The sequence below is a fragment of the Anopheles aquasalis genome, chromosome 2 (genome assembly GCF_943734665.1).
Source record: "Anopheles aquasalis chromosome 2, idAnoAquaMG_Q_19, whole genome shotgun sequence".
Lineage (NCBI taxonomy): Eukaryota > Metazoa > Arthropoda > Insecta > Diptera > Culicidae > Anopheles > Anopheles aquasalis.
In genome coordinates this window covers 55,107,243-55,120,646 of record NC_064877.1, presented here as the reverse complement: position 1 = coordinate 55,120,646, position 13,404 = coordinate 55,107,243, and the positions used below count along the sequence as shown (strand labels likewise).

Genomic DNA, 13,404 nt, shown 5'->3' with positions numbered 1-13,404 from the left:
GGTGCTCAGCATCCCTCCGACGATCGAGGCGATGTAGAAATTGTACAGGATAGAGTTTGTCAGAAGCACTGTGTACAGCACGATACGTACGGGGATACGAGAGCAACCTTGCGTTGTACCTTGCTGAGCCAACATGCCAATCAGATCGGTTAGAAAGTGAATCGTCGTTTCCGTTTGTCGTGATAGCGAATCGTGGCAGATCGCTAGCAGCTGGAGTAAGACCAATATTAGCACCAGCATGAGACCAAAGGCACACCAAGCTTCCATCGTAAACGGTGATAGGTAACCAGTGTTTCGAACGATTCCTCCAATTTCGGGTGTTAAACGAAAAATGAAGCTTACGCTGCAATTGTAAGAAAAGTAATAAGACAATAGTGCACCTAATAGAAAGCAATACTATTAGCAATACTCATAACTCCAGCTTTGATGTACAATGCGCATGTGCATTGGAGAAGATTGGTTTAGACTCTGGAGAATCCCTGCTCCGATCAGATCGGAATGAGCAATAATTTGACTCAAGCTTCCTTCTGTCATCTCAAATTTAACACTTAAAACAAATACATTATGCGTAAGGATCGTTAACTAGCAAACCTAACTTACGAGAAGTTGTGGACGTCTTGGAGAAACTTGATCAGAGCCAAGTGATATTTGGTGTTGCCAGGTATATTATCCGATTGTACACCGTGGTCCAGCAAAGGACTTTCTATAATGGCAGCACGCAACACATGATGAGACAAATTTCGTCGAATACTGTTTCTTTCATATCCTGGAGCGATGTAGAGGCCCGTAGCATTGTTCCATTCACCAATATCACGCATGTACAAATTGCACTGGTATTGGCTGTTGGCATAGATGTCGACCAAACGATATCCCGGAATACCGGAAGCCATTCGAGCCCACAGTACATCTGAATCCAGTCGCAAAACACACAATTCTACCACAGACTGTAGGTCGTCATGGTGTTGATTGAAGGCACTGACCAATAACCAGGTGAACGAAGAGTTGAACAGATCTCTGCTGTTTTCCTAAATGCGTTCCTAGATCATTATTACAGTTCTTCGGAAGAATTCGACGTCACTAACCTGCTGTAGGAATCGTGCAAAGTTGGAACAACTAATATCTGCTACTATGGCCCGCCGGTTAGAGCGAGGTAATTCGCTGAATGAATCATTATAATGTGAGTCGCGTGACGCTAATGTCGTTGATTGTACATAGAATCCGTTTTGCAGTAACATCCGGGCAGTAGAAGTAAGATCTGCCATTGGTGGGAAAAGATTATTTCTTCTTTAGCACGATTCCTGGATGACACCAACTCCTCCATAAGCAGATGTTACCCTCATCACAGCTTAATATCAACACACTGCTCAAGTATCTATAGTTTAACACATCTTGAACTAGTTTTGGGTTGAAATTCCTTACGATTGTGGGATATAAACACAGCAAAACGATTAAAAGCTTCAAAATGTCCATTGTTACCAAGTAAGTCGATAACGCTGTTGAAACAAAAACCAATCTTATTTGAAGAGCTCCTTAACACAGTGTGATTCAACATTATCAACATCATCTATCCAAATTGCGAAGAATCCACAATAAAAAACCCCGTCCAGAATTTCAAACATAGCATTCAGCAATTACACTTTTGATGAGGATTGACATGAAGATAGTTCAAAGCACTGCACAAACCAAACAACGAGCAATTCGCGGCATAAATTATGCAGTCGGTGTCGTGTCAATCTTAATTAAGCTTTCAAACGTTCTCGTACATTTCAAACGAGTTTTGGAAGATGTGGATGACCTGTCGAAGGAACGGAGGAATCGAGGAACAGCGTGTTCTCAGCCTAGATTGTAAATTTCCATTTTTAAGATAGATTTATCGCATTTGTCGAGTGTCTGTGAACCATCGTTTGCATCGTTTTATTCAATAGCGTGCCACGAACCATCATGAGCCGGACATTAACAGCGGCCACAAGCTAGCCAGTCAGAATGCCGAATCAGTTTAAAGCCGCCCCGCAACCCCCGTCTTCCAGCAAATCATCAAATATTGCCGACTATTGTTCTGGAAATGTAATTTAAAACAATAAGCAAAAATATGGCATTTCGCACAATACGCGGCACACTATCTGTCACGATCATCCGCAAGGGGCCGACGAAGATCGGCAGTCATACCAGCTCGTCCCCATCTTCCGCCGCGGCCGCCGCGGCGCGTATGCTTTCCCGTTTCTTTTCCGCCAGATAAATTAACCCCGATAGGGCGAGGCCAGCTGCAAAACAGGTCACAATTCAAAACCATTAACAACCACAACCGACAGTCAGTCAGCATTTCGCCGGGCCACTTGAACAACCTCCTAATATGATGAAGGCCAACGAAACTTCGCTCAGCGCCACCGAGTAGACCGTTGCACTTCCTTGGCAGATCGGTTTGGTCGTCTTGTGGATCCTATAAATCCGCTTTACGATTCCCGTTTCCTGTGCCCGCATCAAGCTACGTTTGGTGGACGGTGGCCGAAATTGTTTTGCGGCCGTTTTGCACCACGGTCGCGGATCATGCGTGAAAGCAAAGACAGAGAAGAGAGGAGGAGCGCATTGAAAGAACGTCAGCGTTGACCAAAGATCCGATCCATGCTCGACGAGACTCACGTCGTCTTGAACAGCTCACTGTACATGCTGTGCTTGGGCAGCACGAACGCCATGACGCGAATGTCGTATCCAAACAAACCTTCGACCTAGGAGAGAGTGAAGGAGTATCCCGAGTTGCAAGTGGCAGTGGCAGCACCAGCAGTGGATGCTTACCGTCCGTAGCTCACAGATCTCATTGGCCGTGAACTGCTTGGCCAGAGCCGGGTATACCTCGGTCAGTTCACAGTGGAGCGCGTGACCACCGCGCCTCAGAAACGGAACGGCGTGGTCCACGTCAGTAAACAGGGGCAACTCCGACGGTGATCGTGCTGGGCGTGCCTTCCGTTCGTACAGATCCGTACTGTACGGTAGTGTTTGCTCCTGTAATGCCATTCGAATCGATTCTTCTAGCGTTGTTCTAGCGTTGTACAAGCATTGTGCTAGGTCACTTCACTTACCCGGAGCATTATGTGATGGTAGCCGGTATCGGTAAGCGACACCTTCAACGAGCTGTCAATGACTTCGGGGATCGATTCCGGGCCAACCATCTGGGCACTCAGCAGCCCACTGACCACCGTCGAGGTGTAGTAATTGTACAGGACAAGGTTAGCCACCAGCAGCACCAGTATCGCAACCCGGGATGGCACAAATCGTGAGACCTGGGCCACACCTTGCTGGGCAACACACGCCACGACATCGAGTAGATAGGTCCCGGGTGACGACGACGGGTTCGTGTCGCTTTCGAGCCGGTGGACGGATAGCCGGGGGAGATATTTGAGCACCGCCATTGCCAGGCCTAGCGACAGCACGAACGTCAACCAGACGGAGCGGGAAAATGGAGCGACAAAACCATTTCCTTCCGATTTGCTGCCAATGTCCGGTGTGATTTTGTACACGAAACCAGTTCTTGGAACCAGTGGAGAGAAAGGGTGAAGGTGAGAGGCGGCACGCGGACACAGCGACAGGGCACAAAAAGCTTACTCGAATGCCCAGCTGTAGTGGATGGAATCGAGCTCCGGTTGGCGGCTTAGCCGCATGATGATCCCCGTTGCGGCCACATCGGTCTCGTGACGCTGTACGACCCCGAGCAAACCTAACCGATAGCCGGACCGGCGCAACCGACCGGCCCATCCTCTCGTCGGACGGAACTTGATACTGGAAGGAGAGAAGAAGAAGAAGAAGAAGTGGAAGTGGTCATCACATGGCAGTTGGCCAGTCGCTCAGTCGCAACTTACGTAAAATTGTGAAAATCTCGCAAAACCACTAACAGCGCGTAGTGATACTTGACGAACGCGACGATACCCTCGGTAAGTCCGGGTTCACTCAACAGCTGCTCGACCCGATCGTGCGTAACGTTCCTACGGTCAATCACCGTGACGCCACGCAGCTGTAGGAAGTTAAAGTCTTGCCGTACCCGGTAGCTGTTGTAGTTTGCGGCCAGCTGGATGGGTTCACCGGGACGCCACCATCCGTACAGCGACCGGTAGATGTCCTTACACAGGTGGCGCCCTTTCGAGTGGATGTCAAACAAGTTGATCGTCTTCCGGGTTTCCCCGGTCTGCCACTCGATCGTAATCAAATCACTGTTCAGCTGGATGCCACTAACGTTCCAGAGCATTCGCTCGGCGGTCAGTGCGGAAGATCGGGTAAGCTGGCGCGGTAACAGAAGCCAGCTGTAGGTGTTGTTCATGAAGCGATATCTAGAGACCTGGAAAGATAACCAGCGTGTAGCAGCGAGACAAAAGAGCGGCCCCGTAGGGCTCTTACCTCCTCTAGGACTGCCGATGCTCCCGGACACTCGTAATCGAGTACACAACACAACCGGGTGGGCTGACGGGGTGTGAAGAGGGTGGTCACATTAGGTTGCCTTGGTCCCGGATAGCCGGACCGGAGGTTGACAAATTGAAGCGAGGTACCACGTTCCGTGGCGTGACGGAACATCGTTACACGATCGTGCAGTGCTCGTTCGCCGTCCGGAAGGCAATCCAACAGAACAGCGTGATGGCAATTTTTGAGGTTAAGGAAATGCACCAGAAAGTCTTGTCTGTCAAAGGCCACGGAGAGGTCAATCATGGCCAGCAAAGTGGCGAAAGTGAACGTTAGAGCAAGAGAAGCCATTGTGGAAGCTTCACAGGACTGGCTGCTACTGGAGATGGGCGCGCGAATCCTTTTGAAGTGATTTGGGTTCGCGCTTCGTTCGCGTCTGCGTGTCAGCCATCAGTCATTGTTGTTGATTGACGTTAACTCGCGCGCACCTTGCATAATGCAAACGCCATCAAACCATGGTCAGTGCGGCGAGTAGAAACAAACAGTAGTCCAGTGGACCCTTCCTGGCCATGGTGGACAATAATCCCTGTTTGGCGCGTAAACAATCAAAAATGGTAGCAGGCTAAGGGGTTCTTGATGGCTCGTGAGAATGCGACACAATCGGTGGCGTCCTTGAGCATAAACTATTTCTCAGCTTATCGATCGATGCATCGATCAAAGGCTGCAACACGCTGGCTGTTGATGGGATAATAATGGTTGAATGTCAAGAAGTGATCCCAGGCCGCCGATAGCCTCATCACCACCGCACCAGTGCCCCAGACTGTGTGTGTCACGTGACCTTCGAGCGGCGTGATAGCTGGCTGCTGTCTCCCGGTGACTAGGCGATGCACGGCCATACCATCTGGAGCGCTGTGCCGCGCTATGTTGTCGCCCTAATTACCTTATCTCGCGACTCCCATCTACCGGTCGATGGCCGGAGAAGGAGGAGAAGGTGCTGGTGACCGGTTGTGCAGCAGCGACGGTGACACGATGGTGGCCGCGGTCTCCCTTCGGATAGTAAATGCATTCTCGCACGCGCATTCGCTTAGAGTCTGCATCGTCTGGACGTTACCATGACGACGACGACGACGACGACAGAGTTCGGTTGATGGTAGCCTTGAACACTGAATGATCCCTTCTACCAGGCGCCTCGTCCTCCCACAGAATACGGTTCATACCCTCATAACCCAACCACCGATTACCGGCGGCCGCGGCGGATGTCAGGTTGTGGTTGAAATAATAAAATTATAATTTTTATTATACATCCTTTGTTTCAACTTGGCACGCCTGGCTTGGATGTGGCCAGCGGGAGGGGGGGGGGTGTAGAGGATGTCATTGTATATCGAAGGCGGTGGAGGCTGTGGCAGGGAACTGCCCTTGCTGGAGGAAACCGCGATGGAGTCCATTCCAGCAGAGCAGAGAGTACCACACTCCACACTTCCTGGGGCCGGGGTTCTGGGTTGCGACATTTTAACATAATTATATGTAGATGATAGTTGTGTGCGAGCGTAGAGTTGTCTGTACGCACGCACTGGACACACGCAACGGACAGTGGGGTGGTGTGGTGTTAAGGATATTATAAAAAGTCGCTCTGGGCTTCGTGGGGTTTAGCGGGTGTGGGAGGGGGCCCGGGGGGGGGGAGGGGGAGCCGTTGGAAGGAGACTATTAAAAATGCAAATGTAATGTGTGGTAAGAGCTAGGTACGCACCGGTTAAAAGTAGACATTATCATATATGCACACGTATCGGTACGCACGCGGTCATCTTTTCCAACAAAGTACTTCTTTTTTTGCGCCACAAGAAGTCGCTCACCACTCTAAGCATGAGGTGATCAGCAGCTGTTTTGCGGTCGCATCGTGGTCGTGGTCCCCGTGTTGTGCTCTCTATGTGGTTGCTTTCGAAGGGTTTTCTTTTCTCTCTTTCTCTCTCTATAAACAGCCACAACGGGTGCAGATTGTTGTTGCAATGTTATTGAGGACAGCGCGCCCTAATGCGCGAACCTGTTGTGGTCTTTTGTGTGCCAGGTGAATGCATCAGTCTTTGGCGTTATTTGAGCCAAACAATAATGTAATTGTAAAGGGGGTGTTATTTTAACATTTTTAAATATCCGAGACTATCAGTTGCTACAATTTTTATCCCAAAACGATCAATGGAATTGTTTTCACTGCTTCATATTCGACAAAAAGCTACTCGATCGATTAGATTACTTTAGCGATCGCGATTTCGGTACGATTTCATGTTGCTATATCAATCTACCAAGTGTATGCATATGAAACCGACCTTTTTGATTTGCGAAAAAAACGCTTTTTCTTGAAAAATGGAGAAAAAAATATTCTCCAAAGTTATGTCAATTGCTAGCTACACATTTTTACTATATCATAGGCAATTTTTGGATGCCTAACCAAACAAACCACCAATTCAAAACCCATCAATTTTTCCAAATTTTCGTAAAAATAGAAGCGCTGCTCAGCCATTACCTGTCGCAACGATGCAAATGAATGTTCATATGATAGAGTCAAGTCTGGTGAGTTAGCTGCAATTGGTAATTGGTACCAATTGTGGCTTTTACCGTGTCCTTGGCCGATATTACGCGCGGTGGCGGTGCATTTTCATCGAGTAAAATAAGTCAATTTTGACGTTTTTGATATTTTGCTTGATTTTTTTCTCAAGTCTCGGTCGAAATTAATTAATTGTTGCTTGTAATGATCATTAGTAACCATTTTGGTCAATAAAGCCTGCATTTGATGACTTCTAACATTTTCGATGGTTGGTGGTTCTCTCATCAATATCACTACTTTTTAATTTTTATACCGCACTTTGCACTGTGTTTCTGTGAGAGCAGGCCCCCCGTAACTTTTAATAAAAAATTGATGCGATTCGGCCGCCGATTTTTTGAGATCGAGTCTAAAAACAAACAATGTCCGCACATTGCAGTTTTTGAATACAGAGCTTGCATTTTACTCTTAATGAAAATATTTGTTATAGTGTCAAATTAGAAAAAATTCACACCGATTATGTTTAACGGATGCCTAATGAACAAAATAAAACACTTAGACTGACTTAAAAGCTCCATTAGACGTAGATATAGCTTTACAACGAAAAAGTCGGTTTGTCTGTCGTGTGGTTTGTCTAATGTCTTTATTTCTCTTAGTACACTGTTTAAATTGATGATTTCACCTAGCTGATCTGTTTTGCACATTACAAAAGGTCGCAGAAGCTACTAGGTGTACCAATGTGAAATGAGCTTTTACGCATTAATGTGTCAACGCATTAATGTGTGTAAGCGCATCTTATCTCCATTTTTTGGTTGTTTGGACATCTGTTAATAATAGCTTATACCCAGAAAATCATTAAACAAGACAGATTTTGGCATCCTGTTGAAAATTACCATTTTTGTTCCAAAAAAAGACGAAATGCGGGAAGCACTAATCTTTTGCTTCTATTTGATGAAAACTGCTCCGGATTCGTATTGAATGCTTGAAAAAAGTCAGAATTACATTAAATAATGAAAAAAATCATGGGTTAATGATGAGCAACGACCAACATCAAGTGTAAACTCAGAACGCTTTGGAAAGAAGATAATGCTGTGTGTTTGGGGGACCAGACAGGGCACGTCTATCACGAGCTGCTAAAACCTTATGAAACAGTTAGCAATGCCGACAACAAATAATCAATTTAAATCAAGCATTGATCGAGAAACGATCGGAATGGGCGTCATGACATGGGCAGTTAATTTTGCAACTTAACAATGCACCAGCACATCGAGCAAAACCTGTTCAAGATATCGTAAATGAACTTGGTTGGGAGCTGCTATCCTCCCCGCTGTATTCATTAGACTTGGAACTTTCCGAATATCATTTATTTTCATCCACTGCACACGCATTGGCTGAGCAGCTCTTCAAGTAATATGAGAAGGTAACAATTTAGGTCTCTGACTGGTTTTGGCCACCAGATCAACAGCTTTTTGACTACCTCGCCACAAACTACCCAAAAAATAGATAGATGAAATGTGTCTCCAACAATGGACAAGTACTTTGGATCAAATATGATTTACCGTTTCATTAAAAAAAAAATTCATATTCAGCCAAAACGGATCATTTCGTATTGGTACACCATAATGCCCTAAACTTGCCACACAATATTATTATTATTATTATATTATTATTACAAGAAATATGGTCTTTTATCGTAAAAAAACTAAGCGTTGCACTTGACCAGCCCTCTTGAAAGTCACGAGGGTTTTCACTTAAACATACTTCATCTCCAATGACTATAAGAAAAAAAACTATTTTTTTTGCAGTTGAACAAGGTTTTCATAAATGGTTTTCTTTCGTTCAAGTTGACTTTCCTTCAATTTCAGAGACACTTATTTTCCGACCCCTTGAATCTTTGCCGTTAGTTTTAAACGTCTGCTTATTTGTATCTTGTGTTGTTTGTTATACCTCGCGGTGATAATTGTTGTGTTTAAGTTGTGCTATTATTCAATTACCGCATCCTGCATTACTCCATTACACCGATCGCCTGTGGATTTGTGTGTCTGCAAATTAACAACCGAAGCACTTTGCTCACTAAAATCATCACGCTGAGCATTCCAAAAAACGACAGAGTATGATCACTGTATGATTCTTCGGCAAACAATGGCATTTTATACCTATTGTTTTTGAATAATAGAATCAATGTGAAGTACGAACGTGGCATTGAATTATTGAGACACTTGTTTTTAATAAACTCGCCTTGAGTGTATCAGTAGCTGCATGCCAGTCGAACAAAGTGGTATCTGTTTCCAATTAATCGCTCATGTACTTCTCACTTAGAGCCTTCCTAGAGCACATACTTATCCCTACCACCGTGGTATTTGTCACCGGAATCATCCAAGGTGAGACAAGTGTATCATGTTCAGTTTTGAGCTGCTTCACTTTCGTTGCACCGTGGAATTCCAAGCCCGGGGGCAGCCAAGACAAAAAGAACAAGAAACAAGGTAAACACCACAGAACATGCGCACAACTCCCCGTTCCCACCCGGGTGGCCATGTCGTCTTACTAACCTTGGTGTCCACCCCAGTAGGCCTGGAGGTACTGAAGCGTAGAGCCCGCAAATTACTCCACACATTAAACGGGCGGGGGGGGCTTCTCAGACAACCGATCAGCTAGGGCCCGAGCTCCGAGCCCCGATGGATAACGGATGGGGCGAAGCCAGCATCGAAGTCGAACTCCGTAAGACAGACAGAGGCCACCCGGCTCCGTGCGTCCGATTCTTCCGTCTTCTGCCTATCCCAGCAGGACGGGGGTGTAAATGAGAACTTGACGTCGCAGACGCGCAGCACTTGGTCGACGGCTTTTGGTTATGGGAGAATGATTTTCCCCGTTGTTCCCCCGGCACGGAAGCACTGAGCCAGGGAAAATAATTACCATTGTGTCTGTTGGCGCTGTGCGAGGTTGAGCCAAATTACCGAGGGCTTCTGTGGTGCGACCAAGGGGACAGCCTTCCAGACAGAGTCCAGGAATGTGCCAGAACGCATCAGTGTCTACCGGTGACGCCAGTGATCTTCAGACGATCACTCCAAATGCTATCGAAAATGCCGATTCCTTCCTTTAAAATCAGCGATTCGATCAGTGATTGCAATGTGTCGCTGCAATAATCTTATCGTCCATCATCATCATTAGAACGATGGTTGGTGCACAGCGGCGCATAACGGTGCATTGCGATGATATGAACAACAACAACAACAACAACCATGACGACGTTGGTATCGTCCGATCGCAAAGTCCTCTCTAACCTCTCGTTTGTACCATTTTAAGCGGAGACGAAGCAATATCGGGAGTGGAACGGTGGTTGGGGGGAATAGTGTGATTAAAGGAAGAGGCTGAAATGGCATTCCTGCAACATTAATCGATGATTGAGCGAGCCGAGGCTCTACTAATCTGTACGAGCAGCAAAGCTGGCCTCAGGGATTGACGCGGTAGGATCGCTCCACGGTCTCCTAGGGGCTAGGGCACGGACCGTTGACGGACAATTTGCTTACGGGATGCTTCGACTACTCTATCAATCTCTCTCGCTCTCACTCTCCCTGTCTTTCCTTCTTTCCTTCCACTCCCTCCCGCTGGTGCCGGGTCTGTGCGAAGGGCGATGTTTAATTTATCATTGCAATCAATCATTTTGCACTGCATTAATGTTATCACTGGGCGCACGTACATTGCGACGGATGCTGCTCGGACTAGACTCGGTGCAGGAAAAAGGGCCGCAAGACGCAAACGCAGAAAAAATGGAAGCAAAACGTTGGTGCGATTGAGGTTGTTGCAGAGCCAGCAGCTCCGAGGCACCGAGGTCTACATGATAGGTCAATTGAACGGTAAGGTGAGTTATTATAAACCACCGAGCTCCCGAGCGCTCGACCTGACGGGCCTACAAGGGCCGACCGGAGACATCGAGACCATCAGCAGCAGCAGCAGCAGCGCCATTTCATCGAGCATCATGAGCGACAGATGGTCTTCTCTGCTTCCAGCATCGAAGAGCGGTGGAAGGGTGGTGTGATGGTGCAGAAGAGAGCGTAAAACACAAGACACCGGAGCGCGGCCGGATAATGCTCGTGCGCCAGACCCGTCATCACAGGAAGGTACACCGCGATCGCTTCAACCGCGAGCTGTGGCGTAAAATTAAAAGCCATAAGCCCGCGCGCGCGCGCGAGCGCCTCTTTTTCTTTATCATAAATTATAATTGTGACAATAAACGAAGGCATTACACCTTCACCGTGCACCACACGCCGACTAGCCGCAGAAAGCGAACGGAACGGAACGGCATCCGACATCGGGCGCATGTCCAATTCGATCCGTTCCGTGCCGTGCCGTTCCCGGTGGATTGTGCCATCGGTGGATGGGTACCATCGAATGACAACAACCACCCTCGCGCACCCCCTTCCAACAGCTCACACTAATCACTTATCTCCGGCAGTCCAGCAGCGATGGTGGCGGCCGATCAAGCAACCGATCGGCGATGATCGGCGTAGACGACGTCGTCTGATGTGTCTGGGCAGGCTGTGGCTGGCTGGCAGGTTCATCAGCCGGTAAAGTGTTACCCTTTTTTGTGCCGGTTCTGCGGGCAGGATTGATGGACCCCCGGGTACCTCGTCCGAGCGCATCATCATCAGTCACGTGGTCCGAGCTCCGGCTCCGGCGCAAAAGACGAAAAAAAACGGGAAAGACCGTAAGCAACCGCAAAAGCAGGCGCATCTAAGCAAGCGATCCTAGTTGCCGGGATGCATGCCGGGAGTCCGGGAGTGAAGGCCTACTCCGTTTAAACATAATAACTTCGGCTGTCAACCGTGAATAGTCTGCCTGCGCTTGCGCCACACTGATTGAATTAATTGATTATGAATAAACATCATGCTGCTGCTGCCGCTGTTGCTGCTGTTGCGGCTTGGTGGCGGCTAAACGATCCACGCCCGCCTTTAGAAGGTGATGGTGTGGTGCGGGAGGGCAGCGCGGGCGTGCGCGCGCGCGCGAGAGAGATCGTTTGGAAAATTGATGTTTATCGTTTAAGATCGATTGAGGAGCGGAGATCGGAACGGGGATCGGCAGCTCCCCCCGGAGGGCCATTGTGATTGGTTCCACGGGCGGGGTATGCCGGGAATAGTACACAGATTGATTGGAGATTGTGATGGCTCCTTCTGCTTCTCCAGCGCTGCCGGGATCTAGGTGTGCGCGGTAGTATGTTTATCATCGCGGAATTCCCGCCATTCGTACGCGGTTTTCTCGGTCGGTTTTTCGCAATCCATCAATCGGATGGGGATCGTGGATGCTTCGCCTGCTGGGACACTGGCGGGAAGAGGAAACTGTAAACCATGATCGCGGTGATTAAGAAGACGAGACACTCGAGACGCATCTGCATAATTTATGTTCTGGTGCATTTGGTACACCACGGAAGCACGCATGCACGAGGAAGGGGAAGATGAATTAGAGCATCGGGGATTAGCATTTACATCGAGCGAACCGAGGGAAACCCCGGGGAGTTCTTGTTACTTTGTGCGAAGCTGGCCACCAGAAATGGAAGAGATGCACCATTTGCCAATAGTACCAGGTGCGTATAACCTTAAAACTGCTGTTTGCTTATAGATGGGCCAAAAGATAGGAAAAATGTATAGCTAGCAAGAAAAAATACAAATAGAATAATTGATCTTTTGGTTTTCTATTTAAAAAAATGTGTTTTCATCGACCAAATAACAGCAGTTTTAAGGTTAAACACCTGGTAGTGATCGCGAGAGCAACACTAGAAAAAAAAATGGGGAATTTCAAACACAAATCGCTCGCGAAGGCAACCACCGGTTGGTGACTGCAATGCGCACTTCGCACCGCGGAACGCAAGCGACGAACTGCACTTCCCGGGACTCCCTCTCTTTCTCTTTTTCTCTCTATTCATTCGTCTGCTCCGTTCCGGTGGCATTTGATCGATGGTGGCGAATCGGTGGACATGTGAAGATTGATAGCATTGAATGGCCACGGGGGAGCACCTGGATCCCGGCCCAGGGTTTCCGGGACCCGATCCCGATACGTACCCATTTATCTTTAGCAGCAACAGTAATGATTGCTGACAGTGATAGCTTCGGGGGTGGTTTTATCATTGCACTGCGTATCGTGCATGACATGCGTGTGTGTTGTTTTTTGTTTATCCGCTCTTTGCTCATTTTGCCGATGAGTAATGGGATGTTTAGAAGCATATGTAAGGATGCTAGGCATTCTGTATTCCATATTTCATTCTGATAGTTTCATTTGCATCCGGTCAGTGAGCGAGATCAGATAGATTGTACTATGATATGCTGCTGTTTAAGATTGATTTGATCATGATCGAGCAAACGCACTAGCGTGCAATTGTTAACAAAGTCATTTCACTACCAGTCCACTTTGCTAATAGAACTAACCGATGCACATTATTTACCCTAGCACATCGGAAAGTAGCGACCAGAGTTGATGGGGAGCATTTTAAATGCTCT

The 13,404-nt window shown here is 47.6% G+C and overlaps 1 protein-coding gene across 1 annotated transcript; it reads right to left on the bottom strand.

Annotated features, from left to right (window-relative positions):
• Positions 1-2,160: 2,160 nt before the first annotated feature.
• LOC126575720 (ionotropic receptor 75a-like) lies at positions 2,161-4,734 on the bottom strand. The gene is made up of 8 exons (XM_050236567.1): positions 4,384-4,734; positions 3,852-4,324; positions 3,598-3,771; positions 3,075-3,522; positions 2,791-2,997; positions 2,638-2,723; positions 2,343-2,482; positions 2,161-2,261 (listed from the first exon to the last, which is right to left on the bottom strand). Exons 1-8 carry the CDS (start codon positions 4,732-4,734, stop codon positions 2,161-2,163), a joined length of 1,980 nt encoding a protein of 659 aa, XP_050092524.1.
• Between the last annotated feature and the right edge of the window lie 8,670 nt (positions 4,735-13,404).

Excerpts from the sequence above, each read along its gene's own strand:
- LOC126575720 (XM_050236567.1), bottom strand. The coding sequence starts at position 4,734 with ATGGCTTCTCTTGCTCTAACGTTCACTTTCGCCACTTTGCTGGCCATG. Across the intron at positions 4,325-4,383 it reads CATCGGCAGTCCTAGAGGAG|GTCTCTAGATATCGCTTCAT; the intron begins GTAAGAGCCCTA and ends TTATCTTTCCAG. Across the intron at positions 2,998-3,074 it reads ACCATCACATAATGCTCCGG|GAGCAAACACTACCGTACAG; the intron begins GTAAGTGAAGTG and ends ATGGCATTACAG.